Below are 27,367 nucleotides of genomic sequence, written 5' to 3'. Positions count from 1 at the left end.
CATTCGGCTCAGACGAACGGGGCCGCATCGTTATCCGCCGAACCCCCCCTTAGAACTATACGCCTCTGGTTGGGGTGCAGTCTCGAAATGGCAGCAAACGCAGGCACTAAGCTGAGTCCTTTGAGATTCGTCCGAACGGTAAGCAATTGGTACTCCCCTCGAGCTTTGCTGACTCATTACATACTGATAATTCCTTGTGGACTCGCAGGTCATGAACTCGTTCATGGCCGATTCCGGACTTGAGCCTCGGTAAACAGAGAGCAACCCTCCTCCCAAAGCGACATGCAAAACATGGGCAACAACTGATCGCAAATCTGACATCTACTTCGCCAGGCTTCTTGGGAAACACGTAAGCGAGCAACAACCGTCGGCTCATGCCCAATTGGAAATGCTGACCTTACCAGTTCCGCGTCACCAATGCCACGGAAGGTGTCGTGGACTTCGAGCTCAACATTGCCAAAGAGCACACGGTGCGTGTTCCTTCCGTACAAGGTTAACCGCAAGAGAGAGCTCGCCTAAACTCTTCCTACAGAACCGGCTGAAGATCATCCACGGCGGCACCATCGCCAGCTTGGTCGACCTCGGGGGCTCGCTCGCCGTGGCCTCCAAGGGGTACTACGCCACCGGTGTCTCGACCGACCTCAACGGTGAGTCTTGTGTGGTATTCGTTCTCAGAGTCCCGCAGCTTCACACTGACACGCTTGCTCAGTCACATACATCAGCGGCGGCGGCAAGGTGGATGACAAGCTCAGGGGAACGGCCGTTTGTGACAGAAGTACCAACACCCTCACCGAGACTACGGACCTTCATAAGCTGACGCCTGTCACACAGTCGGAAAAACGCTGGCGTATACCACGGTAACATTCTGGGATAAGAATCGGAACATGGTTGCCAGAGGAAGCCACACAAAGTAAGCGCAACACCCCCGTAGCACCTAGCAGGGGAGAGGCCCTGGCCGTGCTGACTCGAACCAGATTCGTCGCCCAAGCTGTTGCCGCCAGCACACCCTTCGTTCCTCCTGAGGGAGCCCCAATTGCCGATGATGCTGAGCATTAAGAGCGCCACCGAAGCAGAGCGGATGCGCCAGTCCCGCAAACGAACGGAGAGCTCAACAAGCACTGGATTTTCTTAGGCTGAAAGCGCTGCCGCTCGCCGAGAAATCAGGCCATTTCCAGCGTACATAGGGTAGAAGATTTCAACTCGTTAGATCTGAGGCATGAGCAGCTTGTCCTTCAGCGGCATGGTTACTCCCGTCCTTTCACCATGGGTACCCTAGGTATCTCTCTGCATCACACTGGAAACGCCGTTCAACAGTCAGCATCTTGCTGATAGTCGCAACTGATGAAATCTCCGCTGAGCTTGGTGCACTCTATCACGGCTCCTCCACCGTTGCTTTCCTTGACCCCATTTAAGCCTGGTCCCCTCAACGGCCCCCCGTGATGCCCGAGTCGGTATCAAACATGGCTGCCGGGAACGCGAGGGTTCCAAAATCCACGAGCGGCACCCCGTCACTGGTTCATAAATCCCGGAGGATCCGCTCCGCGTTGAACCCGCACGTCAGCAGCGCCAGGTCAGCCAGGGAGGCGCTATCTGCCTGCCCGCTGCGGCCGAGCCAAAAGTCGCGACCATGGTCATGGTGACAAAGTCGCCGTGGCGGATGGCAACGTCGGTAAGGTTTTAGTCGACTGGTTGGGATACCATTCGAACCCGCCACATCGGCTCGCATCTGTTGATGTACATACACGTCGACGCCGATCGACCTTGCAGGATGGGGTTCGGGCAGGCGTAATACTGGATTGCTCGGCGGGGAGAGACAGGGCAACGGTCAAACCGCGGAGGATGTGGAGGAATGCGGCGAACAGCATTATCTCATACTGAAGTTGCTTGTGGAGCTGTTGGTTCCTATGTTGTTTTAGGCCCAGGGAACACCCGGGCTGTCCAGGCTTTCCCGAGTTCATGGCGGGGAAAGCAAGGACGGGGGACCTCATGTTTGGCGTGGCAAGAGCCAGCTATTCGGCTGACGGCACTGTGGCTTCCGATTTACTGACCTTTGCCTACCAGTCGTTCGTAGTATTTCGAAGTTAAACTCCGGGCATGCCCTAAAATTGAGGAGCAAGCAGTCACTCATAAGCCTACCCAAAGGGGGGCACAGTACCCATTGTCGGGAACAGTGGTGAGTTGCTGTACTCGGCAGATGGCTGCGACCCGAAAGTAATACAGAGTGAACAAGAACAGACTGGTCAACATTGGACAGTTTCAAATGAGTTGACGGTTGCGGGCTTCTTTTAACTAAACCATGTTGGTCTGGAAAGCCTCAACAGCAGCGACGTTTTGGCGAGCCTAGTGTATCCCAGTGTCCAGCCTAAGATAGCCGGGCGTCCTATCCGTAGGCATGGCCGTTTGTTGGGGCCGTTGACCTCCATGCTCCAGAAATGTGCAGCTGGGACGGCAAGTCATTGGTCAGATCCCGTGCAAGCTTGTGGCGCATGGGTCGTGGCTCCTGCAGGCACGTCCCCCGTCGTGATTTTTGGTTGCACAGCAAGTCTGCAAGTGTGGGTGGATGGGTGGATGCGGAAAACAACGATCTTCGTGTAACTGCTACGGTGGTGATGATGGAGGAAGAAGGAAGAGGCTGACCAGAGCCACCCTGCAGGGAAGAGGTGGGTGGCTGCAACCCCGGTGGGGCCGGGAACCCTAGTGGGGCCCGGTCCACCGCAGCAAGTCTGTGCAAGGCTCTGCCCAAAGCGGGCCTGTTCAACCGGGGACTTCTTTTTTCGACATCTCCAACGTAACACCACCAGCGAATAACTACTATGTATAGACGAGGAAGGCTGGGATCTGTGGCAGCGGGCATTGGGACAGCAATTTCACAGCAAATGATCGAACAAGTTTGACCCTACGGAAGGTGCATGCCACGTAGTAGAAAGGAACCTCGACTGGACAGAAGTCAGGGTTTCCATCGCTGCCGCTTTGTTCCACCACATGCACCGTATATACCATATATTTCGTTCAGAATGGACATTCCTATCCTATACGGACTACGTATGTACACTACATGCCTTGTACTGTGTAGTACTATAGCGTGTGTAATCCGTTCATACACTACGGATTACTGTGTAGACACATGTCGAGCATGTATACTACAAGTAGAGTACTTAGTAGTCAAGATGTGATTAGTGTACGGATAGATTACGCAGTAACTAGTGTATTGCAAGCGATCCTCCCCCTCCCCTGGAGTAGATGCTAGGAGAAACTGGGGCATAGCGGCGTCTTATTGCGCCGTTCTTACTCTGCATGGAAGATCTTCGCCCTCGTGCGCTGGGCGCATTTGCCAAGCAGAGCAGCAGGCAGCTGAGAGCCTCATCAGAGCCTGCTCCCCCGAACGGCTCGTCCCTCACACTATCGTTCTTTTACCCTCTTTTTTTTCCTTTTCTTCCTCCCCGCCTCTCCGCCGTGAGCTGAGCTTCGAGGAACCAGCCAGCCTCGGTGCCAATTTTCTCTCGACAAAGCGACCATGTCGGACTACAGAGCCACCATTATCGGCTTCGTTGTTTTGTCAGGTATATTCATTATACCGCTGTTTATCTTGTGGATCGTCAGCCTCGTCCAGGCGCGCAGGAAGCATGACCCGGCGCGAGTCGGCCTCACCTGGATGAAAGCGGTGTTTCCGCTATGGATCCTGTAATTGCACTCCTCCCCTCGTCCACTGCACCTGGCGACTGACCAAGCACGTCGCCCATAGATCGCTGGTGCTGCGTGTCGCATACGGCGGGTTGCAAGTTTATTCACAGTACGGATATTTTGCCATCTCATCACGCCGTGCCGACCAAATCGATCGGGCAGTCAGCCACATATCCGCTACGGCCGACTTCTTCCACCGCCTGGCCAGTATTCTCCTCTTCGTCACATTGGTCGAGATCGCTGGCGGCTACATCTTCTGCCTGAAGGGCGCCAGCGAGCCCAGCCCCGGCCGCAAGCTCGGCCGCACTGTCGTGCTGGCGTGGGCCTTCGTCCTCGTCGTCCTGGCCATCACTGAGCTCGGCCTCGGCCAGTCGTTCGCCTCCCGCTATGGTACACGGGAAGACGTTGAAGACGACCTCTTCGGCTTCTACAGCGCCCTAGCCAGGCTGTACCGCTTTAGCGGTGCCGTCGTCATCTTGATGTGGCTAACCACCCTGCCCATACTCGGCTATGGCGCCTTCGTCGTCCACAAAACGAAGGGGCACCCGCTACTGCGCAGTGTATGTCGAATAGTTCCCTTGCCTGTCGCTTGCCTGTCGCTTGCCCCCGCTACCTGCCCCCTTACTGATGACCGGTTGCTGATCCTTTCCTAGGGCGCCATCCTCCTCTTGGTGTGCACCATCCTTGATTTCGTCCGCCACCTCGTCGGCATGTCCATTTACATCGACTACTTCCTCGTCAATACTGCCCTGGCGGTCGCGGGAGAGCTCATACGGGACCCTGCCATCGGTTACATCGTCAACTCCATCTTCGACTTCATCCCCATGTTTGTCATCCTCGTCATGCTCTTCTCGCTCGGCATCCGCAAGCGCAAGGGCCTTTGGTCACAGCCTCCGCCGGAGTGGAACTACCCGCCCATGATGATCATTCCCACTGCGTACCCTGTCATGCCAGTGCAGCCGATGCCGCCGCAGCAATTTATGCCCCAGCAGTACCAGCAGCAGCAGCAGCCGCCGCCGCCGCAACAGCCGGTGCAGGGTCTGCCGGCCTATCTGCAAGTTGCGCAGCAGAAGCAGGCGATGCAACAGCAGTATCCGGCTCCTCAGGGTTATTACTACCCGCCTCAGCAACCACAGCAGCAGCAGCAGCAGCAACAACAACAACAACAACAACAACGACAACAGCCAGTGCAACCCCAACCCCAACCCCAACAGCAGCAGAACCAAGAGCAACAATAACTAGATGGCAGAGCAGAGTTGTTGGCTCGAGATTGCTGAACCCCCCCCCCCCCCCGGGACAAATGGATCGGCGTGGGTAGGGTTTGCGGGTCAATATGGATCGTTTCGGCCAAGGAAAGGATGGAAGAATTGGTGCGCAATGTCAGGGTAATGGGTGACTCACGGGAATTTCAAGTAATGATCAGGCCAGCGCTTTGTGTTTTTCCATCATATCCCCTCATGTGGACGGAGAGTCGCGACCTCACGAGATACCAACCGAGCCGTTTTTGCTTTCTTCTTATTGCTTCATCAGCCCTTGTGCTGGTGAATAGTCAGTCTACGCCAGTACTGGACATCCGAATCGGCTGTGCATGATGCAAGGCGCCGGGATGGCCGCAGAACTGCTAGTGGCACGATCTAGAATTTGATCGTCTAGTAAATGAACAGGTATATAGTAAATGAATGCCGTTAGAGTCGAGATGACCCAGGACGGGCCCGGCTAACAGTGACTGGGCAAAGCAGCAGGCAGCATGCCAGACGGCATTCCGTCGCCGAGCAAGATCAATTTTAAATGTTCCCTTCTTTCACCTCCCAGCAGCCTTCTCTCTGCTCTTTCTTTCTCTTCCTTTCCTTGCAATTCGACTGCTCTGCTATTTTCACGGTTCATGATGTCCGCTGCATATTTTTCTTTCTTGGTTCGTAGGCATATTTTCTCTTTTATCTCTCTCCCTCTCTCTTTTTCCCTCTTAGCTTTTTTTTCTCATTCCTTCCGAGTCTATATTTTACTGAAACCCAGTTCAAGCCCCACGGCTACTTGTGCGCTGTGGCAGGTGGGCTACAGGACATGCCAGGGAAGGGAGAGGAGGTCTTTGCCGATGTCACAACTCGGATGAAGACTTTTCCGCCCGGCTGCGGGATAAACATTCTATTTCAGGGCCCGAGAGCACCCACAGAAAGTGAGGGGTGGGTGGATCAACAAAAGTTTGGCATTATTCATTACTCGTTCGTCCGATCGCGAGCAGGCTTGGCTTTCCCCAAGTTGCAACAGCGCTGGAGCAAGAGGAACTCTTCACAGTGTAGCCAGTTCAGTGGGTGCTGGGACCGGGACGATCGTCATCAAAACCCCTCGACACCAAATGTCAGATTCCCTACGTATGTCATGGTGGACCAACGTCTTTAGCGCGGATAAACCAGGACTATCGCTTGCGCAACTGCCCTGTGTGCGTGGACTATATAAACTACTCTAACCAAAACAGCGCGACACCACTCCCAGAGACCCGGGGAGCCCTGAGCCGTAGTGGGCACCTTGCCCGCCTCTACCGAATCCGGACAAGACAAGACAAGACCAAAGGATAAAAAAAATAACCAACACACCCGCCCGCCGTTAAGGCCTCCAGCGGAAAGCGGGATGCTTCCAGTCCAGATCCTGGATCTCCTGCCTCGACATGCCGGCGAGCTCCTCCTCGGCGTTACGGCCCTCGCGCCGCCGGTTGTCCCACCTCATCCAGAGCAGCGTGACCGCCGAGAGGATGAGGACGGTGCAGCAGGCGGCCAGGTTGAGGCCGTTGCCGATCTTGTAGTTGGGGCCGTCCCAGGGCAGGTAGCTCCAGGTGGCGATAAGGCCGCCCACGTTGCCCATCATGACTGTTATGGTGTAGCGCAGACGCGCCCGCTGTTTTAGTAACGGGACGAGATGACTCGAGATATTGGGAAGAAAGAAGGGAAAGAGAGAGGGGGAGGAGGAGAGGGGAAGGTGGGCGGGAGGGGAGCGGGAAAAGGGTGACTTTTTTGGGGGGGAGTGTGGGCTTACCGTTCAACCCGATGGCGCTGCTGCGCGCCGTGTCGGACACGACGTTGGCGCTGACCTGGGAGTTGGACAGCGGGCCGACGGCGAACAGCGAGCTGGAGAGGAGGAAGGTGGCGCCGTAGCGGGCCGAGGAGTTGGTGGTGCCGAGGAACATGCTGTAGCCGACAATGACGAGCGGGGTGCTCAGGAGGATGATGATCTGGCGCCGGTCGAGGTACCAGCTGAGGAGCGGCAGGGCCAGGGTGAAGAAGCCGCCGACGACGTAAGGCGGCACCGTGAAGAGCTGCTGCATCACGGTCGACTTGTCGGGGTAGATGGTGCGGACGATGGTGGGCGCGAAGAAGGCGAGGCCCTGGACCGTGATGTTGTTGAGGAGGAACATGAAGGAGGTGGCCAGCGTGACGGGGCTGAGGATGCCCTGGATGAGCTTCTTGGTATCCATGCGGTCGAGCACCTCGGTGGTGGCGACGCGCTCCGACTTGACGCGGGCGATGGCGAGGTCCTTCTCCTCTTGGGTGAGCCACCGTGCAGTCTCGGGCCGGTCGGTGAGCGTAATGAAGCTGGAGAGTCGCGGCGGCACGTCAGTCCGTCAGTCATACATGAAGAAGCCTGAGCATATGACGGACCTGATCACGGAGAGACCGATGGTGATGATGCCTTCGACGACAAAGATCATGCGCCAGCCGGTAACCCCGCCGACGTGATCGAGGGAGAGGATACCCGAGGCCAGTAGACCACCAAAGGCGCCAGCCATGGGTGCCATGACGATGTAGAGCGACAGACGGAAGGTAAGCTCAGAGCGGCGATACCAGCGAGACAAGTAGTAGGCGATGCCGGGCATCATGCCGGCTTCGAAGACGCCGAGGAGGAAACGGACGCCGGCCGCTTGGGCAAAGTTGTCCACGAAGGCGGTGGCCAAGGAGACGACACCGAAGCCAAGGGAGATGGCCGGGATGAACCAGCCCGGCCCGATCCATTTGCAGGCGATGTTGGACGGGATCTCGAACACGATGTACGAGATGTAGAAGACGGAGAGGAGCGCGTTGTAGTCGTAGCCCGTCAAGTTGAGGTCCTTTTCCAGACCGGCAATCCTGGCGTTTCCTTTTTTTTATTTTTTTCATGTCATGGACACGAAACAGTCAGGGACAAAGGCTGCGTTGCGATGTGTTCGTGCGACCTCTTACCAATATTTGCTCTGTCAATGAAGCAAAACAGATAGAGGAGCGACACAGTCGGGACGATAAACAAGTCTAGTTTTCGGCGGAGCCTGGCCTCGGCTTTGGGATCGAACTGAACGATGGGCTGGCCATTCCTGAGCCGAGCAGATCAGTGTCTGCATTGCAGGGATACCGGGAAGGGGAGGGCGCCGTGAGGCGCGAGCCGTCTTACTGGTCCGTAGCCGCAAAGCCTCTCTCGGCGGCGGTCGAGGGAACACCAGGAAAGGCCTCACTGTGTTGGACTGCGACCTTGTCCGAGTCCGACGAGCCCATTCTCTTCTCGTCGGCCATGGCGGTCGGGAGGAACAACGACAATGTGGGAGGTTGACCGAGTCTTGAGGGGCGGCGTCGGTTTGTTTGGAATGTGCTGCTGTATCTTGTCGAACCTGAGTGGACGTGCGAGAAGAGCAGAGAACCTTCTCCTAGTGGACGAGTAGCGACTGAGCGACGCAGCCTTTATCATGTTGATCTCTCGGGGCGATGGCGATGGCGATGACGCCTAGCGATGTGGGCGAATTTTGTCTGCTTCCACTCAAGCCAGGCCCTGTTTCCGGATTCAGTCAATCCCCGTTGCAAACCCCATGGGGAACCGTGGTCGACTCTACGCTATCTCCCCCACAAACCAATCCTGACACTTCCCAGTGGTCGAGCGAGAACCAGGGGCCGTTGATGGTGTGCACACGGCAATCAGGGTCGGCAAGCCTCAGGGTCGCATTTGGGTTGCGAGTGAAACGCTACTAGTGCACGCTGCGCTAATCTGCCTACGTACTGTATGTATGTACAGACATACATACATACAGTACGTGCCGCATGCTACCCGAGTTAGTAATCCGTACGCTACGACTCGCAGCGGCAAAGGCGAGCGGAAGGTGGCCGGACCCCCCGCCGCGGCCATGTTGCTGCTTTGCGTTTAGCACGCACACTGGTCGATCGCACTAGATCATGCTGGCGCAAAGCGCTGGCCAGCTAGCTGCCTGGTAGTCAACACCTAGCAAGGGCCGGGGGAGGGAGTTGGGGTGCGCGAGTTGCCATGCGCACGCACACGGAGCCCATTGCTGTCTGCTTCCCGGGAGCTTGCCAAGCAAGACTCCACCTGCTGTCTCCAAGTACGAGGTGCGCTACCCCACGTTTTGATGGTCTTGGCGCGCTACCCCAACTTTCAGTCCCCGCTGTTCTGGCCCGAAAACAGCCGGGCCCAATTCCGGCTTCGATTCCAGGTTCCTTCCGCAACCATCCACTGGTCTCAACCCCAACTTTTTGCCACATCTTGATCCACCCCCCAGACAGGACCCCGCTAGGAGCGTGGATATCTTTAACTCTCCTACTTCATTAGTGACATCTTGGCATCTTTTTCAGAACCCGACTGTTCGGCTTCTGGAATTTGGGAGGATTAAGGCTTGGGGGTTAAACCGAGGAACCAAATGGAGTGTAGTGTTAAGTGTATGAAATATCAAGGACGCCGCACCTCCCTAGCCCGGTCTAGGGTCACTTCACCGCCATAGTAGGAGGCCTAAGACCGGTATGGGGCTCGTCATCTCTCAGCGAGCACTCATTTTCTCTCTTCCTCTTTCCCTCTCTCGTACTCACCCTTGATATTGGAAGTTCCTACTCCACGGATGACATTCTTTGCTTGATGTCCGACGCAACTGTTGGTGCCCTCATATTATTGATCAGGACAGGGCTAGGTCACGTTGAATGCCACCACATAAGCGTAGCAATCTCCGGAGAGGACCCTGGGTGGCAGATCTACCTCGCTTCCGCGTAACGCATCCTGGCCTGAAGCGAACAAGCCGTGGTACGTACTAGGACGCTGCATGTAAAAGGGCTAGTCGCATTATCGCCTCATTGTTGCGGTAGAGTTGGCCCATAGTCCGGGGAGCGGTTATTTTCGCTGCCCGCGTAGCCAACGAGCAGCCTTCTCTTACCTAGAACGATAAACGTCGCACTCAAGAAGCCACGGAGCAATGCGCACTACACTAAGCAATCACATACTTTGCGAGAAATCAAGACAATATATATATATATATAGCCTAGGGTGGTCCAGTTCACGCACAACTTCCTTGATGCGGCCGTCTTCGTCGATACCTGGTCCTCCCAGGTCGGGTTACGACACAACTAGACTAATATGACAAGGCGGCCGGGACACCCTCCACAACTGGACGTTTCGAACACAGGAACTTTTCCAGTAGCCACTCCAAGAGGCCACGTCGTGCCCGTTGGCGAACGCGTCATAAATTAGGCAGCATCCACGCATCAGCCTTCAATCAAGTTAGACAGCACCGAGCATTCAAGCGCAAATCGGGCCCTATACTGCGAACAAAACCTAAAAGCGTACCAACAAGTAGGCTGAGGTACGGTAGATCGGACGGTGCAGACTTGAACAGCCGGCCCCGCATTACGTCGATGACCGTGGGGTCCGTGGGGCAGAGCTTGCTGGGAACAAAGGCAGCCACCCCAGGCTAACGTTAGTGTAATCGAAGTGCTCTACATGACATCGGATTTTGACCGACAACAATTGCGACTCTGGGAATACGTGGGCGGGCCGACCTTGATTTCCAGCAACAACGCCACTGATTCAAGTCGAGCAACAATCTCGGCTGTTGGAAGAAGGCCCCATTCGTTGTTTCTTAAAGCCTGATCGGTGGGGCATTCCGTATTTCAGGCCGCTGTTCCAGGTTCTGTCAGGTGGCCTGCTCCCGTGCCGCGCTCATCATCCTTGCTCTTCGTCTTGTTGTTTGGACATCGGTCCGTTTGATCCTGAGGGGTGCCCATCTCGAGTCGATTCTACGCGGCCCTTATTTTTTACCTGTTCATCCGCTCATTTTCGTCTTGCCCAGACAGCGCCTCTCCGACATTGATGGATAAGTCGCGCCTTGCGACAGGACCGACACCATGTTCGACATCTTTGCTAAGCTGCTCTCGTGCGTGTGTGAACCTTCGACATGTGGCGGACAACTGATCTGACCCCCACCCTGTTTGCTACAGCTCCATCACGTCCTTCCTCTTCCCACTGTTCGCGAGCTACAAGGCCCTCAAGACGTCCGACCCGGCCCAATTGACGCCATGGCTCATGTACTGGGTCGTCCTAGCTTGCGCGCTTCTCGTTGAGTCGTGGATAGAATGGTTCCTGGTCTGGTACGCTCCAGCCCGCTCCCGCCCAAACAAAACGAACGTTCAGGTCTCTAACAACAGCACCAGGATTCCCTTCTACGCCTACATTCGCCTCCTCTTTCTCCTCTACCTCGTCCTCCCCCAAACACAAGGGGCGCGCCTATTCTATGAGGAATACCTGCACCCCCGCCTCGAAGAGAACGAGACAGCGATCGAGGAGCTCATCGCCTCGGCCCACGACCGCCTCCGCCGCGCCGGAATTGCCTACCTAAGCCGCGCCATCGAGCTGCTCAAGACCAACATCCTCGGCATGCCGCCCTCCACAGAACCGACCGCCGCCGCGGCTCCGGAGCCGCAGACCCCGCAGTCATACACCCAATCCCTCCTCGCACGCTTCACCCTCCCCTCGACGGGGTGGAATACCCGCCAAGGCGCAGCTGCTACCGGACAAGCGCAGGCAACTGGGGGAGGCGGCCTTACGACCGACTTCTTCAACCTCCTGTCTTCGGCGGTCAGCGCCGCCGCTTCGGCTACTTCTTCTTCTTCTTCGTCCAAATCGCCAGCCGGCGCGAGCAGCATCAGCACCAGCACCAGCAGCATTATTCCGGAATCGATCCGCGCCGCTGGCGCCGCAGCCAGCGTCTCCTTCATCCAGGCGCAGCGAGAGCGCCTGCGGATCGTGCTGTCGGCGCTGGACCGGGAGGAGGCGGCCGCCCATCAGCAGGCGCAGCAGGAGCAGCAGCAGGCACAGGGACCCGAGCAGCTTTCAGCTGCTGCTGTTGGTGGTGGAGGAGCCGGAGGAAACGGCGACAAGCGGAAGTCGGTCAGCGAGCTCAGTGTGGGGAGCGGGCTGAGCAAGAGCCGGTCCGAGCCGGACTTTGAGAAGCTGGATGCGCCCAGCGGCGGGGAGGAGGACGAGGGCAGCGCATCGGCAGGCATGAGGAGGAGGGCTGGGGGCGCGTCGGAGACGCCCGCTGGAGGTCGAAGCGGCGGGGGATGGATGTCGTGGGGTTGGGGCACGGGTGGCGGGGAAGGGGGAGGAAGGAGCTCGGGGGTGGAGAAGTGAGTTGAGATCCGATAGTATCTGCCTGGACTGATCTTTTTCTGTTCCTTTGATTTTGCATGGTTTCTATGGCACAGTAGACCTCCCGGGACTTGGGTTGGAGTGTGCGTGGAATGGGGTGCTCGGCTGATGGCGTTCTGTTTTATGATTCATCACACCGCAGAGTTATACGCATAACTTGGGGTTCGAACAAATTGTCTCGGCGAACAAACAAGCCGTATGGAACCTTTGGATCCCCATCCATTTCCAAAGAGGAGTACTCCTGGTCTCCGATGACGTGAGAAATTCTATATACTACAATAATAATGTACAGGCTGTCGAGCAGCCAGCGGCATCCTCCTCCCCCCCTCCCTCTCTATACAGTCAATCAGGTACGTTTGTCATGCACAGCTGTACCGATGTATCCCCCCTTTTTCTGTCTTTCAATCACATTCTGCTCCCAGCCTTGACCACTTGGTAAGGGTACGCCGGCTCGCTGTCCTTGCGCGTCCAGATCTGGCGGCGCTTCTTGCTGACGACGTGTTCGACCCAGATCTCGTGGCAGTGCGTCTTCTTGAACTCGCGGATGAAGCGCGGGTCCCACAGTTCCGAGGCGATGCCCAGGTCCTTACAGCACCGCAGCAGCGCGTTCGACTTGCACCCCTCGCCGGCTGTCGGGATCGTCTCCTCGGAAAAGTACTGGCACTCGCCGCGAGCTTGGGCAATGAATCTGTTTATTTCGTGCCCCAAACACCCCCCCCGTACAAGAGGCACACACAAGAACGTCAGATCGGGTTATTCGTTCTCTTTTATATCCGAGGGTGGTCGCCCGGAAGGGATAGAGAATGAGGGAGAGAAGAAACGTACCGTCCGTGGACCACGAGTGCGTATTCGCGCGTCACCACCTTCTCGCCCACCACCAGCTCCCCGCGCGGGGCGAGGCCCCACCCGCCGGGGCCGAAGGCCTTGTTCAGGATCCGGCGGTACTTGATCTCGGGGAGATAGATGATGCCGTCGGGCTTGATCTCGATGTCGAGCGGGTCCAGCGGCTGCATCAGCACGGCGGCCGTCTCAGGGCTGAAGGGTGTCGTCGAGAGGCCGTGGAAGGAGGAGGACCAGTCGATCGCCGCGCCATTGTTGCCACTGCTGCCGCCGTTGGCGTTGCCGCTGAGCGCGGCGGCGAAGGCCGGGGACGCGGCGGAGGTGCCGCCGCTGGCGTCGGGGGTGTGGATATCCGCGGCCAGCTGCGGGTCGACGTCGGCGACGGTGGCAGCCGGGAGGATCGCGGCTTGAGGATCGAGCACGGGACTGGCGGGGGCGGGGGCGGGGGTGGCTGGTTTGGAGGCGGAGGCAGCGCGGGCGCGGGAGGCGGGTGTTGATGATGCGGGACTCGCTTTCGCTGTGTAGGACGACGTCGAGGCGGAACGGGCTATTATCTGCTTGAGGACGGGCGACCGCCTGGTAGGGGTTCGAAGGTACTGTATTGGCAGTACGCCTGTGGAGGCTATCCGCATTGGGCGGAGCGCTTGCAGGGCGCGCGACCTCATCTTGTCTGGACGGTTTGGATTTTACGGCGTTGATGAGCGCGCGTTGAAAGCTCTGGGACGGTCGTCAAGGTTGCAGCTGTGGAGCTTGGACGCCAGGTCTTGGCGGCCGCTCCAGGGAGCAGTGGTGCTGCTATGGCCGCCAAACGCCGAGTCCCCTCTGGCTGCAGGAGCCAGAGACCGCACCACTCCCCCAAATTTGACGGCCAGATAGGCGCAGCATGCATGTATAGATAGCTATATACTTCAATATATATAAGTTCTAACTATACCATATATGCGTTATGTATATGTAGGTGGCGGGCTAATATTAGGTGTTGAATTGTACGTTGAACTCCCCTAATTTCTGGCCCGAGCCTCGTTTGAAGGGGGTATGCAGGCCTAAAATCTGTAAAAGAGCACTTGGCGTTTGGCGGCCACAGCGGAGAGCATCACGCTAGAACAGCACAAACGCAGCGGTTACCTCGAGTTGAGAGCTTTCAACTCGGTGTTCAAATAACCATTAGTAGAGCCCCTTTAGCATTTTGCTCGATGCTCGTACAAGTGCATAATAATGATGATAATATATAGTTACATACAAAACAAGATAAAAAGGGTGATTGGCGTCACGTAGAGTCTACGGTGCTGGTCCGTTTGTCATTTCCCTGCGCTTTCCAACACTCCCTGAACTTCTCCATCTTTGAGCACCGCTTCATCAGCTTTTATCCGTATTCCTGCAGTATCCGAAATTTGTCACATACCTCGTCCTTGCAGGCTCTCCAATCTTTCTTATCGTGGTAGCAGTCGGTCAATTTCGCATTCTCATCTGCCATGCGCATCAATTTGTCAGTAGTTGTGGGGCGCTGCGTCGAGGTGAGCGGCGCCGCTCGGGGCTTTTGTCCCAAGTTGCATCTCAGATGGGCCCTTGACGATCCGGGAGCCATTGAAGACTTTGATCTTCAATTGAGACGTACCGGCGCAGCCTGTGCTAAAGATTCGCTTGTCCCTGCAGCATTGTTGTGTTGAGTGAGAACCAGCTCTTATGCTCGAGGAGGGCTCGGTGCGGCAACAAGCGGCTCAAACTTCGCCGAGGAAGCAACGCCGAACTCACCACTCATCTGGCTCGTCATCTTCTTCCAGTGCATCAGGTACTTCCTGCTCTGCCTTTGGCGGTGTGTCTTCCTTTGTATTAGAAGATCCCATTGCGCGGAGATAGGAACGATACAACTCGTGGAGAGAAGGCCATCAGACGTTGTTTGTTCGCACGGGTCCGCTTGCCGAATCGGAACTTGCAATTCAACACAAATCTCGTCCGTTTTTTTTTTCTGCCCAGTCGGGAGCTCTGACTCAACAACCGACTACCGAATCAGGAAACCGGAATGGCATCGCGAAAGCTCAACGTTTTGGTGTACACAGGTCAGTCTTGCCTTGGAAATTCACTCTTCGGTGTATTGTTGCTCGCCTTTACCCGCTGACCTGCATCAGGCACCGGATCGACCATTGAGTCAGTCCGGCACTGCATCTACTCGCTCCGCCGCTTGCTCGGTCCTAACTATGCAGTGAACCCCATCACCGAGTCTGCTTTGCTGAGAGAGCCTTGGGCCCCGACATGCGCTCTCCTTGTCTTCCCTGGCGGCGCTGATCTCGGCTACTGCCGTGTTCTGAACGGCGCCGGCAACCGCAGTATCGCCCAGTTTGTCCGCCGTGGTGGCGCCTACCTCGGCTTTTGCGCCGGTGGTTACTACGCATGTCGCCGCTGCGAGTTTGAGGTTGGAAACCCGGAGCTAGAGGTTGTTGGAAGCCGAGAGCTGGCCTTCTACCCCGGGACATGCCGGGGTGGCGCGTTTCCGGGGTTTCAGTATCACAGTGAGCGGGGTGCAAGGGCGACCACGATCTCCGTCGTAAAGGACGCTTTTCCCGACTCGGCGTCGCTCCCCAGTGAATTCCGATGCTACTACAACGGCGGAGGGGTGTTTGTGAACGCCGACAAGCTCGCGGTGGAGTCGGGCAATGTGCAAGTGCTTGCTGAGTACACAGATGATATTGCGGTTGAATCCGGCGGGTCCAAAGCCGCGATAGTGTACTGCAAAGTCGGCGAAGGAGCCGCGCTCCTCACAGGTCCTCATCCCGAGTGAGTAGTTCTCACTGAGTTTACCGCGACAATGACTCATCTGACAATCTACATAGGTTCGATGCTGTTAACCTTAGCCGCCAAGTCGATGTTCCAGAGTATGATCAGCTCATCGAGGCACTAAAAAGAGATGAAGATTCTAGAACCATCTTCCTGAGGGCTTGTCTCACAAAACTCGGCTTGGAAGTCAGCCAGGGAGCATCGCCCGTGCCGAGTCTATCCAAGATTCACCTCTCTGCGCTCCACCATTCCGACGTCAGCGAGATACTGTGTTCGTTTGAAGAGATCATCACCAAAGAGGACGGCGAGGAGTATATCAAAGGTGGCAATGATCTGTTTCACCTCGAAAAGCCGGATTCGAGGTGGTCTCTAGCATCTCAGAGCGAAGCCTTATTAAGCGATGTCGTTGAGTCAAAGAAAAAGACGGGCAGAACCTCCCCAGACCCCACCGCTGATTACAGCCACGTTCCCAAACGGATTGTGTCCCACGAGGACGCCTGGCCAGAGCCCAAGGAAACCCCCTACTTCAACCACTCAGTCTTCTATTCAAGCCTTCGGCAATTCCGGGAGAAGGAGGAGGCGGAGGAGGCGGAGAGCTGGGGCAATGTGTTGATGTATGGCGAGGTAGTCACGAGCACCAACACATTGCTTGAAAAGTGAGTCACTCCACAACTTCGGAGAGCAGATGTGATTCTAAACTCGACCTCAGGAACCATAATCTTCTTTCAAAGTTACCTACTGGGTTCACCTTTGCCGCAACGACTCAGGTAGCAGGCCGTGGTCGAGGCGCTAACATTTGGGTAGCGCCTCCCGGCTCCTTGATCATGTCCACCGTGATCAACCATCCGGCTCACTATGCAACAACCCGACCCATTGTCTTCATCCAGTACCTCGCCGCTCTTTCCATTGTCGAGGCGGTAAAGTCGTACGATGACGGTTACTCGGAGTTCCCTATCAAGATCAAATGGCCCAACGATGTCTACGTCCGAGACCCTTCGAAACCAAACGAAGTCTCATACGTCAAGGTTGCCGGCATCCTCGCCAACTGCGCCTACTCGTCGGGAAGTTTCCAAGTTGTCCTCGGAATCGGCATCAACACCAACAATGCCCGGCCGACCACCAGTCTCGATGCGGTGCTGCCCCTGCTAGAGGGCGGCAAGAAACTCGGGTCCTTCCGAATCGAGAGGCTCCTAGCCCGGATCCTAACCCGCCTCGAAACCCTCTATACCGAGTTCTGCCGCAACGGCTTCTCGCGGGACCTTGAGGGCAAATATTACCAGCACTGGTTGCATACTAACCAGATTGTCACGCTTGAGGCTGAGGGTGGGGTCAAGGCCCGCGTAGTCGGCATCACCAGAGACTGGGGCATGCTGATGGCCGAGGAGGTGGCCGACAATGGCATCAACGGCGCTTTGCGGTCGACGGACAAGGTGTGGGCGCTACAGAGCGACGAGAACAGCTTCGATTTTTGGAAGGGCCTCGTCAAGAGGAAGATTTGAGAGGCTCCTGTGTTTCTGGGCCCTCCTCTGGGCTGGTGTTCTCGGGCACGGCCGTCGCCTACAGAACCGTGAGCCGTGCGCCGGCGGCCCGAAAGGGACTGCAGATTGCAGCCCTGTTGCGTCGCCATCCAACCATGGCGAGGGAGTCAGACCTTGGCTACTGCCTTGCAGTTGCAGTGGCTGGGCGAGACCAAATTCGAGCGAGGAGGGAAAAGAAAAATCGAAGGAGCTCTGACCTTCTTCCCCACAAATGGGCCGTTGAGTGGTTGCATGAGACCGTTATGCTGCAGCAGATCATGGAGCCGCGCCATGTTTGCTCTCCGAGCGCAGCGGGCCATCACACCGAATTATACGTACCGAGCAACAGGTTCTTTCTCGATGACGGTGGGTTCGCCGGCCTTAGCCGGGCACGTAGCTGCGATGAACATGGCCTGCCGAATGGCCAATGTTCCACTTGGCCTTCACAAGGACGACACCTCTTGCTTCCAGCCAATGGGGTTGTACCCGAGCTTCGCGCTCCAGAATGAAACCAGCCATCCCAACCCGGCTTCGACCTGCGTATTTGTCTCGCTTGGGAACAGTTTCGGCCCTCAGCCCCCCCTTCCCCTCCCCCCCGGGATCTACCGCAGTGTTGCCCTCGGCAAAATCTTCCGGCCGCCGCTCCCGGCTGGCCAATTATTATCCGATCTGCTGCTGTAAGAAGCGCCGTTCGCTCTGTGTCTCGAAGCATGCAGGGCATGGTGTAGTCAAAGACCTGCAATGTTATGTCAAAGCTGATTCGTGCCCTGGCCGGAAAGGTTATGGGCCCGATCGAGGCAAGTTTATCATACATCGATCTGCCATGAACTTGGCAGCGGCAGTGTACTGTTCTGAAACTGGAGAGAGTCTAGATGCAAGTTGATGATCCAGAATCACCGCGTCTGTTCTTCGACTGGAGGCTATCCTTTGGAACAATTCGCCAGGACATGGTATAAGGCGAGCCATACAGCGAGCAGCAGGAACAGGTGCAAATGTGCAAAATCAACTGCAGGTGCACTCTCAAGCCAAGTCGACACGCGACCCTATGAGATGGTGGCATGTGCACGACCTCGGGGCATTTGCGTTGTGGCCTCACGATCGCCAGGTCTCGTCTGATTCCTGTCGTTAACATGTCCGCCCAAGTCATCACAGAGTCGGGTTACACCAAGTGTACCCTCACCTACCCGGCGGTGACGGGCAATGCCAGGCCCGCAGAGGACCGCAAGAGCGGAGACATGGTGAATAAACACACCTTCAGTCGTACTGGCCGGGACATAGCGCTAACAAAGCCTCCGCCCCCTTCAAGACGGTTCCTGGTGCCCTCGCTGGCATCCTCGTCCCGCATATCGTGTGCACTGTTTTCATCATCGCCCGGGCCTACTCGCGCATCTCTATCCTGCGGAAGCGGTTTCTTGATGACACGCTCATCCTCCTGGCCTGGGCCATATCCACCGCCGTTTGCATCGTATACAGCATCATTACCGCTCTCTCCGGATCCCATCTCAACTATTTGAACAGGGACAAGAACATCAACAGCACCAGCGCTATAGTCACCCCCTTGTCAACGGGCGCCTACATTGCCCTGATACTCTATCAGTTCACCCACCTCGTCATCAAGCTCTCCACCCTCTCCTTCTACTACCGCATTTTCTCTTCCTCTTCGGAGGGGCCGAGAAAAGCTTCGCCAGCCGAGCGCACCCTGACGAGCCTCACAGCCCTGGCAGTAGTTTTCTACATCATCCCTCTCCTCGCCCTCACCATTATGCAATGCCACCAGGATCATGAACAATACCCCGATAGCGGCACTCTTTATGTCGCTTATGCTTCTCCTTCGTCGTCGTCATCGTCATCGTCATCATCGGCATCGTTCCTTTCCTCCGTGCAGGACCGCTGTGCCGCCTCGGGCGCCTCGGTCCCGTTCAAGAAGCTCCTGATCACGTCGGCGGCGCTGCACGCCGCGACCGACGTCTGGCTGATCGCGCTGATCCTGCCGTGCGTCGTCCGGCTCCGGGTCCTCCCGCGGCGCAAAAAGGCCGTGCTGGGCGGGGTGCTGAGCCTGGGCGTGTTCGTCGTCGCGGCGGGCATGGCGAGGCTGGCGGTCTCGCTGCGGCTGGTGGCCGCCGACGGCAGCGGCGGATCTCCGCCGGCGGAGTCGCCGGCCTTCTTCGTCGTCACCGTGCTGGAGCTCGACGTCGCCATCGTTTGCGCCAGCGCGCCCACGCTGAGGCCCCTGCTGGTGCGGGGTTGGCCGCGCCGATGGGGGGACAAAGGGCCGCTCGGCAGGCTCCTCCCCAAGCGCGGACCCGTCCGAGGGGACGAGCGGGGCGTCAGCCTGACGAGCGTTGTCCGCTGTTACGAGCAGCAGCCGTGGTTGAGGGACCCGGGCTCGTCGCTGCTGCCCGGAACGCCGCCGGCCGGTGAGTGGGGCAAGGGGGGAGGTGCGGTGCGCGTAGGTTCCGTGCAGGTCCCGCACGTCTCGCCGCCGCCGCCCGTCAGGGTCACACCCCGCGCGCCCACCATGTTGAGCCTGAGGAGTTTTGTGAACGGCATGAGGCCGAGCAGCGCGACGACGAGGAGCCGGGGGTGGATGGATTGGGAGGACAGGACGCAGTTGCTGGGGGAGGAGTTCAGACGCAGGGACGGAACAGCTTGGAAACGGAGGAGCTCGGTCGGGCTTGAGGTATACTACGAGCAGTTAGTCGGGTACGGCGAGGGCGAGAATAGGGGGGATCAGGGCGCTGCGAGAGCCGCGGTACGCCACAGTTTATACAGCCGCCGTTCCAGCGCAGGCTCGGGCTACGCCGGAGGCTGGGGAGACAGCCAGGAGAGCCTGGTCCTGGGGATGAATGATCCCAGCAGCCCGACGCGGCGGGATCTGGTATCGAGGCTGGGCGAGCTCAGAAGAGCTGACGCAAAAAACCGCAAGCCCGGGGACGATGGTGGTTCCCAAGGAAGAGAGCATGGAGCCCTGACGGACTCCCAAGAGCAGGGAAAACTGATGATTCACCGGTCCCGCCACCCCAATAAATGGGACGGGCGACGGGCTGCAGAGACCCTGGGTGGTTGGAATTGTGGTGCGCATCATATTGGAGTTTAAAAGTTCCTGTATTGATAACCCGTGGAAAGTGTACAAAGACAACCTGAGGGAGCAGGGACTGCCTGTTGGTACTGAGAGCAGATGCAAATGCATCTTTTCTTCTGAGTCTGTCATTCATGCCGAACAGATGATGGCTACCCCGTATTCCAGTGTATGGATGTCAAAACGAATGACTCCGCAAACAGAAAGGGGAAGATTCCAACGGCATGTGCGGAGGCCACGAACTCGAGACTCTCTACGTCCTTTTTGCAGAGCATGTGGCATCCTCGTCTGAGACCGAGTAGAACCGGCGGCTTCAATTGCTGCAGCTCCGGTGCCCCCCTTGAGATGGATCAGGAGAGATTGCCATCGTCCGATATGCGGCTAGGTCGAGGACAATGATTTCCCCACAGAGAAGTCGACAATCTCGAAAATATTAAATCAGTTTCTTTAAAAGCATAGAGGTACGGCGGCGAGTGCTGGGACATGTGGAATGGCTGAAAGCAGTGGTGGGTTGTTGCGACCCCAAGGCGAAGGAATGACGCCTCAGTCCAACTAGCAGCGTTGGAAACCGGCCCCGTCTTCACTTGGATGGCTGTTGCATGGCAACGTCGCCGCCGTTGGATGAGCTTCAACCCCTCTTTCCCCTATCTGTCTAGATGCACCAGTCCCTAAACGTTGAACCACCCGTCGCCTTGGAGTCGCCACCAGTATATAGTACAAGCATTAAAAATGAAATGGCGTACAGCGGCGACGTCTGGCATTCTAACCCACTGCATTCAAACATCCCCGCCATCCGAATATCCCCAACCACGTAACGCCAGGCCTTCCCAAAGTCGAGTGAAGATTTGTGTACACGGGGTTGGAGTTGATGCTGTCCAGAGCCCTTCCCCCTTCCCCCTCTACCACCCACCCCTTCCTTACGTGTGCCGCCGAGCAATTGTCATCCGTCGCTCTTCGTCAACCGATCTCGCCTCGTGCGGTTGCACTTCCGTGTATCACTCTTTTGTCGTGTCCGCCTCTTTAGCCGATCTTTAAAGGTTCCCAGTCGAGGGGACAAAGTGAAGAGGCGACGGCGCGCTTCCGCCCCCCACGCCGCGACATGGTGGCAAAAGGTGCGCCACGGTTACCTGTCCTTGTAAATCTTGGGATTCCACCCTTCCTTTATTTCTGCCTCCTGCTCGGCCTTCTCCATCATTGGCTTCACCTCGGCCTCGATACGCTCTCGTGCTCGGAGGATTTTGCTCTGCAGGTAGAAGGACCCGCCTTTCTTGGGGTCGTTGTTGTCGAACAAGCGCTTGAACCGCTCCATGACCTCGTCCATGTCCGCCTTGCCGTTCTGTGGTGGCTTCACGTTGAGGATCTTGCAGGCCTCGTCGAGCGTCATGCCGGTGCTGACGCTGGCGCGCCCTGACAGGCCGTTGCCTGCCTTGGCCTGCGCGCGTTGGTACTGGCTCGATGCCGCCGCTTGCTTGTAGGCTTCGGCGAAGGCGCGGCCGATCACGCGCGTGCCGATAAAAACAACTTGGGTTATCAGGCGGTGTGCCTGCGGAAAATGGGGGTTAGTCTAACATGATCGCTTTGCGTGGTTTGATCGCTGGCCCGTCGCCAATCGCCCATGACGATGCAGTTCTTTGGGTTCAGATGCGAGGATGCACATACCATTGTGTGCAGAGTGACAAGAGTCGGCCGCGGTGCTAGCCTTCTTCTCGATGTAAAGGATATGCGCAAAATAAGGCCTCCGAGCGTCCGGCCGCTGTGATGTTGTTTCTCGAAGCCTGCGGAACTTGTTGAACGGCAAATCGCATGACGGGGTTATTCCGACTTCGTCTCTTTAGCTCAAAAAATTATCGGTTCAAAGAATCCCTGCGCCGCCGATTGCCGGGGTTTCTTCGGGCGGCTCGAGGTACGGAGTAATTCGTACTTCGTACTGTACACTACCTCGAGGCGGGTCCGGCTTGTTTGCCAGCTGTTCTTCCGAGTGACAGCCAAGCCTCCAGCTGCCACTTGTCGTAACAAGGGGTTGAAGGGAGCTTCCACAGTAGCGTAGCGTTAACTAAGTTGTAGCTTCTGACACTGCGTCGCCAGTTGTAGCAAGATCGCAACGTTTTTAAACCCACGAACGACGACGGTGTCACCTCTGTCGGCCACACCCACTCCCCTAGAGGTGAATAGACTTCATATTCACCTCTGACGAAAACAACCAAAATATCTGGCAAATACACCACAAATCGAACCGAAGAAGTTACGGGCTGAACCCGGGCAGCCAACCTCTCTGCCTCGCGCCCTCACAATGTCACAATACTACGGCGCACTCCCGAACCAGGGCTACGCCCCGACCGGTGCCCAGAACCTTCAGTTCTATTCATCAAACTACGCACAACCAGTCTCGGGCCATGCGACTCCATCACAAGCATCCTACGGCTACGGCGGGCCCTCTGCGGGCGCCTACGGTGCTTCCGCCTCTTTCGCTTCGGGGTTCGGCGATGCCTCAGACGTGTCCGGTCGCATGGGCGAGCAGGGCGGTCTTCGAACAGGCTGGCTAGCCGCTTTCTCAACAGAGGGCTACCCTGGCGAGCCACCGTTGCTAGAAGAGCTCGGCGTGAACGTGGGACACATTGGTGCAAAGGTACCGTCCTCCTCTCTCTCCTTCTTCCCGCAGCGCTCTCTTTCTTTCTTTCCTCTCCCCCCCCACCTTTCGCTCTTTTACTGACCCGGCATCCCCTCTCTCTCCCCACAGACCCTCGCCGTCCTCAACCCTTTTAGCCGCATCGACCAGCACCTCATGGACGACAGCGACCTCGCCGGCCCGCTCTTCTTCTTCCTCCTCTACGGCACCTTCCTCCTGCTCTCAGGGCGCGTCCACTTTGGTTACATCTACGGCCTCGCCGTCTTCGGCTCCGTCCTCCTCCACGGAATCCTCTCCCTCATGGCTCCCTCCGCCCAGAGCCAACAGGTGCACGATCCCGCCGCCGCCGCAGCTTACCCGGGCGCCGAACCGGTAACCGCCATGGCTGGCGCCGCCCAGCCCGCCGCGACGGGGAGCAACCTGACCTTTGCCCGCTCCGCCTCCGTCCTGGGCTACTGCCTCCTGCCTCTGGTCGCCACCAGCCTGGTGGGCATCTTCCTGCCCATGGACAAGCCCGCGGGCATCACGCTCTCCAGCGCGGCCATCATGTGGTGTACCTGGAGCGCGAGCGGCATCTTCTGCGCCGTCGGCGGCATGCGCGGCATGCGCGCCCTCGTGGCCTATCCGCTGGCGCTCTTCTACGTCGGGTTCGGTATCATCGCCGTGTTTAGCAGCCGGGGGAGCGGCTCGTTTGCCAAGGTCGCTGGTGGTTCGGGGGCGGTTTGATGCGGAGGAGAGGAAGTGACGAAGAAAAGAAGATGGTCGATCATCAGGGTTTTGGCTGTCGGTGGCCGGGAAAGGGAAGGGGGGAGGGCCGTCGGTTGTTAGGCGTGTGTATCAGTGCATGTATGTACCTTTGCGCTTTTGGGCAGGATCAATGAGCGACAGGGTTGTCTCCTGGGATGATATAATGATAGAGGGGGGGAAAAAGACGTCAAGATAATGAACGTTCCGGCTACGTTTTGTAGGTCAGTCCTTCCTTCGAAATACATTAGGGACAACGATGATACAGGGCGGGATAATGAAGACGAGTGGCCAAAGCACGGATCAGACAGGAGAGCAAGCTCACAATATAGGAGATGTTGGCCCACTTGAACAAAGTCTCGCCAGGAGATGTTCGGAGGGCCTCTCCGCCGTCCTCAACCTTCTTGATCAGCGATTGCCATGAGACCAAGGCAAGCAGCAGAAACTCTGAAGCACAATCGAGGTCAACTGGGTTTCCATTTCTCATCTCGAAACACCGATCCATGCCCTTCCTTGCGCCTAGCAAAGCAGCCATCTCATGCAACCCAACCGCAACCGCAAAGACGGACGGGCAACTATAATAGTGGTACAGGCAGGGGGTAACAAGAAAGAGATGCTATATAAATGTGCGCCCGTCCGAGACCCCGAGATGAAGAACCAATTAGCTCCCAAGAAGGTCAACCAACTCCAGAAAGCAACGAGTTAGCAAAAAGCAGATAGAAAACGATAACACAAGGCTCCATTATCAGCCCAGGTCCCTAAGGCAGACCCCACGCGCCGATATATGCGGTGACAATGAGCAGCCGGCTTTATTTTCAGCCACCTCAACTCACCAACATCCATACGTGTCAATGGACCGCCCCCGACTCAGGCGTCAGGCAAACGGGAGATCCCCGCGTATGCGGGCTTCCCTCTCCCTCCCTCGCTCCCTCTCTCTCTACACAATTGTTCCCAACAAACAAACATGAACATCCAATCTATCTGCCCTTTTGGGAGGTAGCCAAGGGTAACAGTCACCCTTCTCCCCCGTAGAAAGGACTTCCTCAATTCCACAACAGTGTTTAGTTCTCCTCCGGCAGCGCTCCGACGATGCCGTACTGGCCACCAGCACCAGCGAAAACAATCTTCCTGTCGCGGATGGCGCTGTTGTCGATGAGGGTCGGGGACTCGATGTCGTCGGTCGTGCCCTGGCCCGTTTGATAGTTGGCCGAGAAACCCCACGAGTACACCTTCCCGTCCGCGGTGATAGCGAAGGAGTGGTCGGTGCCCGCGGCCACGTGGACGACGTCCTTGATATCCGGCACGACAGTGGGCACGACCAGGATGCGCGGCTTGTTGCGCTCGTCCCAGATCGTGTTGTCCTCGGAAAAGGACCCGGACGGCTGGCCGACCTGATGCCCGTCGATGCGGCCCCACGTGAGCAGCTCGCCATTCTTGCTGCACGCCAGCGAGTGGTGCTCGCCGCCGGCGATGCATGTGATCTCGTAAGGCTCGAGCGCCTTGATGAGCTGCGGCCGCAACACGAAGCCTCCGTCCTGGCCGGCCTCGTCCTCGACGCCGAGCTCGGCATAGTTGTTGAGGCCCCAGCCGATGACGCGACCCTTGGTGTCGATAACGAACGAGTGGTACGAGCCGCAGGCGAGCTTTGCGACCTTGGCGCGGCCGGGGAGCGAGCCGATGCCGGTGGGGTAGAGGGCGGCCGAGTCGTCGCGTTCGAGGAGCCGTCGGGCGAGCTGGGCTTGCTGGCCGGCGCCCCAGGCGTAGACCTTGTTCTTGTCGTCGAGGGCAAGGACGTGGTTCAGGCCAGCGGCGAGCTGCTTGATCCTGGAAAGCTCGGGGACAAGGGTGGGAGTGCGCTGAATGAGGACACTCCGGCTGAAGCCGAGAACGCCTTCGTTGCTCTGCAGACCAATCGTTAGCACGGCAGGAATCCTGCGCATTGTCTCGGAAGCGGAAGCCGACTCACTCTAAATGTGCCCCACCCATAGACCTGGCCGGTCGTGGTCAAGGCAAAGGTGGCGCTGTCGCTGGCGACAACCTGCACCCACTTGACGTCATGGGGGATGTTAGACGTGTCAATCTCTCCGGGTGTGCTTTCCTTCGGGTTCATCCCGGTATCGTCGCCATCCTCCGAATCTTCGTCCTCATCATCGACGTCTCTCAGACCGCCCTCCCAGGTCGTGTCGCGACCGAGAGCGCCTTGATCGTTGACGCCCCATGTCAGGATCTTGTTATCTTTGGTCAGAGCGGCAACGTGCATGCCGCCGCAGGCGACCTGCACGATGCCCTTGAGGTTGGGATTCAGACGCGGGCGCTTCACGTCGATAGGCTTCTTCCCGTCGACGCGGACACTGCCAAGGCCGAGCTCGCCGGCGGTACCTTCACCAAACACGAAGATATCCATGACCTGAGTCGGCGGCTCGTTGATCTCCTTAAGTTCGCGCACAGCGCGCTTCGGTGCCGCTTTGGGGGCCGCGATCTTCTTCTTGGCCGGCGCGGTCTCGTCCTCACCCTTCTTCGCGCGCTTGGTGCCCCGCTGATCGCTAACTCCAGCATCGCCAGCGGCGTGCTCGCCGGCTTCCTTATCTTCTTCCTCTTCCCGCTTACGCTTGACGCCATTGACTTGAGGCTCCGCGACCTCATTCTCCTTGTCTGATTCTTCGGCGGCCTTGGCGGTCTTCTTGCGCGACGACGCGGCAGCCTTCTTCGGAGCAGCGGCCGCTTTGGGCGCGGCCTTCTTCGAAGCAGTGGCCTTAGCAGTCGTTTTCTTAGGGGCGGGAGCTTTAGCAGTAGCTTTCTTTGGGGGCGCCGCGCTGCTCGCAGCGGTTGTCGATTTCTTGGTCACAGCGGCCTTACTGGCGGCCGGCGCGGCCTTCTTGGGCCTCTCCGAGACGACGGCTGTCTTCGCCGCACCAGCAGCCGCTTTGGTCTTCTTCGCGTCCGGAGCAGACTCGCCCGCCGCCGCGGCGGCTCTCTTGGGAGGCATCGCTGGGGATGGTGTGATGCGCGTGATGGAGTTGATCAGGAAAGGAGCTCAGAAAACTTGCGCGATGGTAATATTAACTCGCGCCGAAGGGAAGACCAAGTGATCGAGTGCACAAAGTAGCAACCTTGGTCGCGAGAGCAGTTGTTGACAGGAATTGAGAGAGTGAGCGAAAGAGTGCTGTGTAGGACAAAGAAGTCGAGGAATTTTATCTTTGCAAAGGCGCGACCTTTTCGGGCTCCAACCCGATTTTTTTGTTTTGGCTCCGGGGGCATCAGCAGAGCACCTCTCAATAAGGTAACGCGGGGTCCCACAATAACCCGCATCCGGCGATTGTTGTCAATTTCGTTGCGAAGTCAATTGCACCTGAACAAGCTCGGAAAATAGACAATAAAAATTGATGCACCTCTAATGCCCGTCCTGGTTCCTCAATTGCTTGGAGTATATTACCATATACCTGTGATATCCAGCCACGCTTGGTCCGGATTGTTGGTCAGTTCTTCGATGAGCTCATTTATTCTGCGTACGGCGCAGGTACCCGGGTACCCTTCGTCATTCCGGAACTCGGAGAGAAATCTCTGGGCGGTGGCTTTAGCTCCCTAGCTCCCCTTGCTTTTTTGCTAGCGATCACCCTTGGCGAGACCTCTACAAGACGACCCACTCTACAGGTGCTGTCGCGCCATTGAACG

The 27,367-nt window shown here is 57.4% G+C and overlaps 12 protein-coding genes across 12 annotated transcripts; 7 read left to right on the top strand and 5 right to left on the bottom strand.

Moving 5' to 3' along the window:
• Positions 1-87: 87 nt before the first annotated feature.
• P884DRAFT_271877 (HotDog domain-containing protein) lies at positions 88-1,056 on the top strand (the record flags this gene model as incomplete). Its single annotated transcript, XM_069442476.1, has 8 exons — positions 88-138; positions 209-249; positions 334-349; positions 405-470; positions 533-647; positions 710-775; positions 832-910; positions 975-1,056. The coding sequence occupies 8 exons, from the start codon at positions 88-90 to the stop codon at positions 1,054-1,056; spliced, it is 516 nt and encodes a 171-aa protein (XP_069295240.1).
• Positions 1,057-3,445: 2,389 nt separating this feature from the next.
• P884DRAFT_331634 (uncharacterized protein) lies at positions 3,446-4,919 on the top strand (the record flags this gene model as incomplete). Its single annotated transcript, XM_069445737.1, has 3 exons — positions 3,446-3,681; positions 3,743-4,241; positions 4,335-4,919. Exons 1-3 carry the CDS (start codon positions 3,515-3,517, stop codon positions 4,917-4,919), a joined length of 1,251 nt encoding a protein of 416 aa, XP_069295239.1. The 5' UTR covers positions 3,446-3,514.
• A 1,363-nt stretch (positions 4,920-6,282) lies between these two features.
• Positions 6,283-8,195, bottom strand: P884DRAFT_279692 (major facilitator superfamily domain-containing protein; the record flags this gene model as incomplete). The annotated part of the gene is made up of 5 exons (XM_069443345.1): positions 6,283-6,542; positions 6,709-7,265; positions 7,332-7,806; positions 7,890-8,017; positions 8,095-8,195. 5 exons carry the CDS (start codon positions 8,193-8,195, stop codon positions 6,283-6,285), a joined length of 1,521 nt encoding a protein of 506 aa, XP_069295238.1.
• Positions 8,196-10,432: 2,237 nt separating this feature from the next.
• Positions 10,433-12,027, top strand: P884DRAFT_229102 (TB2/DP1, HVA22 family-domain-containing protein; the record flags this gene model as incomplete). Its single annotated transcript, XM_069439743.1, has 3 exons — positions 10,433-10,843; positions 10,908-11,057; positions 11,121-12,027. Coding segments are annotated over exons 1-3 (1,086 nt in total), but the record flags the coding sequence as incomplete, so codon positions are not given.
• Positions 12,028-12,361: 334 nt separating this feature from the next.
• Positions 12,362-13,657, bottom strand: P884DRAFT_229099 (mitochondrial genome maintenance MGM101-domain-containing protein). The gene is made up of 2 exons (XM_069439742.1): positions 12,943-13,657; positions 12,362-12,805 (listed from the first exon to the last, which is right to left on the bottom strand). Exons 1-2 carry the CDS (start codon positions 13,620-13,622, stop codon positions 12,523-12,525), a joined length of 963 nt encoding a protein of 320 aa, XP_069295236.1. The 5' UTR covers positions 13,623-13,657; the 3' UTR covers positions 12,362-12,522.
• A 463-nt stretch (positions 13,658-14,120) lies between these two features.
• Positions 14,121-14,903, bottom strand: P884DRAFT_262948 (uncharacterized protein). The gene is made up of 4 exons (XM_069441709.1): positions 14,710-14,903; positions 14,573-14,604; positions 14,360-14,424; positions 14,121-14,296 (listed from the first exon to the last, which is right to left on the bottom strand). The coding sequence occupies exons 1-4, from the start codon at positions 14,799-14,801 to the stop codon at positions 14,225-14,227; spliced, it is 261 nt and encodes an 86-aa protein (XP_069295235.1). The 5' UTR covers positions 14,802-14,903; the 3' UTR covers positions 14,121-14,224.
• Positions 14,904-14,977: 74 nt separating this feature from the next.
• P884DRAFT_248637 (biotin-protein ligase) lies at positions 14,978-17,608 on the top strand (the record flags this gene model as incomplete). Its single annotated transcript, XM_069440556.1, has 4 exons — positions 14,978-15,014; positions 15,084-15,729; positions 15,786-16,385; positions 16,439-17,608. The coding sequence occupies 4 exons, from the start codon at positions 14,978-14,980 to the stop codon at positions 17,226-17,228; spliced, it is 2,073 nt and encodes a 690-aa protein (XP_069295234.1). The 3' UTR covers positions 17,229-17,608.
• Positions 17,609-18,217: 609 nt separating this feature from the next.
• On the top strand, positions 18,218-18,884 carry P884DRAFT_62704 (uncharacterized protein). Its single transcript, XM_069445995.1, has one exon. The coding sequence runs from the start codon at positions 18,305-18,307 to the stop codon at positions 18,758-18,760; it is 456 nt and encodes a 151-aa protein (XP_069295233.1). The 5' UTR covers positions 18,218-18,304; the 3' UTR covers positions 18,761-18,884.
• Positions 18,885-19,434: 550 nt separating this feature from the next.
• Positions 19,435-20,447, top strand: P884DRAFT_262945 (uncharacterized protein). The gene has a single exon (XM_069441708.1). It carries the CDS (start codon positions 19,765-19,767, stop codon positions 20,341-20,343), a length of 579 nt encoding a protein of 192 aa, XP_069295232.1. The 5' UTR covers positions 19,435-19,764; the 3' UTR covers positions 20,344-20,447.
• Positions 20,448-21,448: 1,001 nt separating this feature from the next.
• On the bottom strand, positions 21,449-21,987 carry P884DRAFT_271870 (Pam16-domain-containing protein; the record flags this gene model as incomplete). Its single annotated transcript, XM_069442475.1, has 2 exons — positions 21,449-21,868; positions 21,985-21,987. The coding sequence occupies 2 exons, from the start codon at positions 21,985-21,987 to the stop codon at positions 21,449-21,451; spliced, it is 423 nt and encodes a 140-aa protein (XP_069295231.1).
• A 628-nt stretch (positions 21,988-22,615) lies between these two features.
• P884DRAFT_207500 (uncharacterized protein) lies at positions 22,616-23,677 on the top strand (the record flags this gene model as incomplete). Its single annotated transcript, XM_069438795.1, has 2 exons — positions 22,616-22,951; positions 23,063-23,677. The coding sequence occupies 2 exons, from the start codon at positions 22,616-22,618 to the stop codon at positions 23,675-23,677; spliced, it is 951 nt and encodes a 316-aa protein (XP_069295230.1).
• A 1,064-nt stretch (positions 23,678-24,741) lies between these two features.
• Positions 24,742-26,924, bottom strand: P884DRAFT_62688 (regulator of chromosome condensation 1/beta-lactamase-inhibitor protein II). The gene is made up of 2 exons (XM_069445994.1): positions 25,662-26,924; positions 24,742-25,596 (listed from the first exon to the last, which is right to left on the bottom strand). Exons 1-2 carry the CDS (start codon positions 26,679-26,681, stop codon positions 24,757-24,759), a joined length of 1,860 nt encoding a protein of 619 aa, XP_069295229.1. The 5' UTR covers positions 26,682-26,924; the 3' UTR covers positions 24,742-24,756.
• Positions 26,925-27,367: the final 443 nt, after the last annotated feature.

Source organism: Thermothelomyces heterothallicus (assembly GCF_042370625.1).
Source record: "Thermothelomyces heterothallicus CBS 202.75 unplaced genomic scaffold P884_scaffold_23, whole genome shotgun sequence".
NCBI classification, from domain to species: Eukaryota; Fungi; Ascomycota; class Sordariomycetes; order Sordariales; family Chaetomiaceae; genus Thermothelomyces; species Thermothelomyces heterothallicus.
This window is presented reverse-complemented; position numbering and strand designations above follow the sequence as displayed.

What these genes read in the sequence shown, in the direction of transcription:
- P884DRAFT_262945 (XM_069441708.1), top strand. Translation starts at nt 19,765, where the DNA reads ATGTTGAGCCTGAGGAGTTTTGTGAACGGCATGAGGCCGAGCAGCGCG.
- P884DRAFT_62688 (XM_069445994.1), bottom strand. Translation starts at nt 26,681, where the DNA reads ATGCCTCCCAAGAGAGCCGCCGCGGCGGCGGGCGAGTCTGCTCCGGAC. An exon ending in ATGGGTGGGGCACATTTAGA is followed by an intron (nt 25,597 to 25,661) that starts GTGAGTCGGCTT and finishes ATTGGTCTGCAG; the next exon opens with AGCAACGAAGGCGTTCTCGG.
- P884DRAFT_229099 (XM_069439742.1), bottom strand. Translation starts at nt 13,622, where the DNA reads ATGAGGTCGCGCGCCCTGCAAGCGCTCCGCCCAATGCGGATAGCCTCC. An exon ending in GCACTCGTGGTCCACGGACG is followed by an intron (nt 12,806 to 12,942) that starts GTACGTTTCTTC and finishes CGAAATAAACAG; the next exon opens with ATTCATTGCCCAAGCTCGCG.
- P884DRAFT_62704 (XM_069445995.1), top strand. Translation starts at nt 18,305, where the DNA reads ATGTGCACGACCTCGGGGCATTTGCGTTGTGGCCTCACGATCGCCAGG.
- P884DRAFT_262948 (XM_069441709.1), bottom strand. Translation starts at nt 14,801, where the DNA reads ATGGGATCTTCTAATACAAAGGAAGACACACCGCCAAAGGCAGAGCAG. An exon ending in GATGACGAGCCAGATGAGTG is followed by an intron (nt 14,605 to 14,709) that starts GTGAGTTCGGCG and finishes ACAATGCTGCAG; the next exon opens with GGACAAGCGAATCTTTAGCA. An exon ending in GGAGAGCCTGCAAGGACGAG is followed by an intron (nt 14,297 to 14,359) that starts GTATGTGACAAA and finishes CGGTGCTCAAAG; the next exon opens with ATGGAGAAGTTCAGGGAGTG.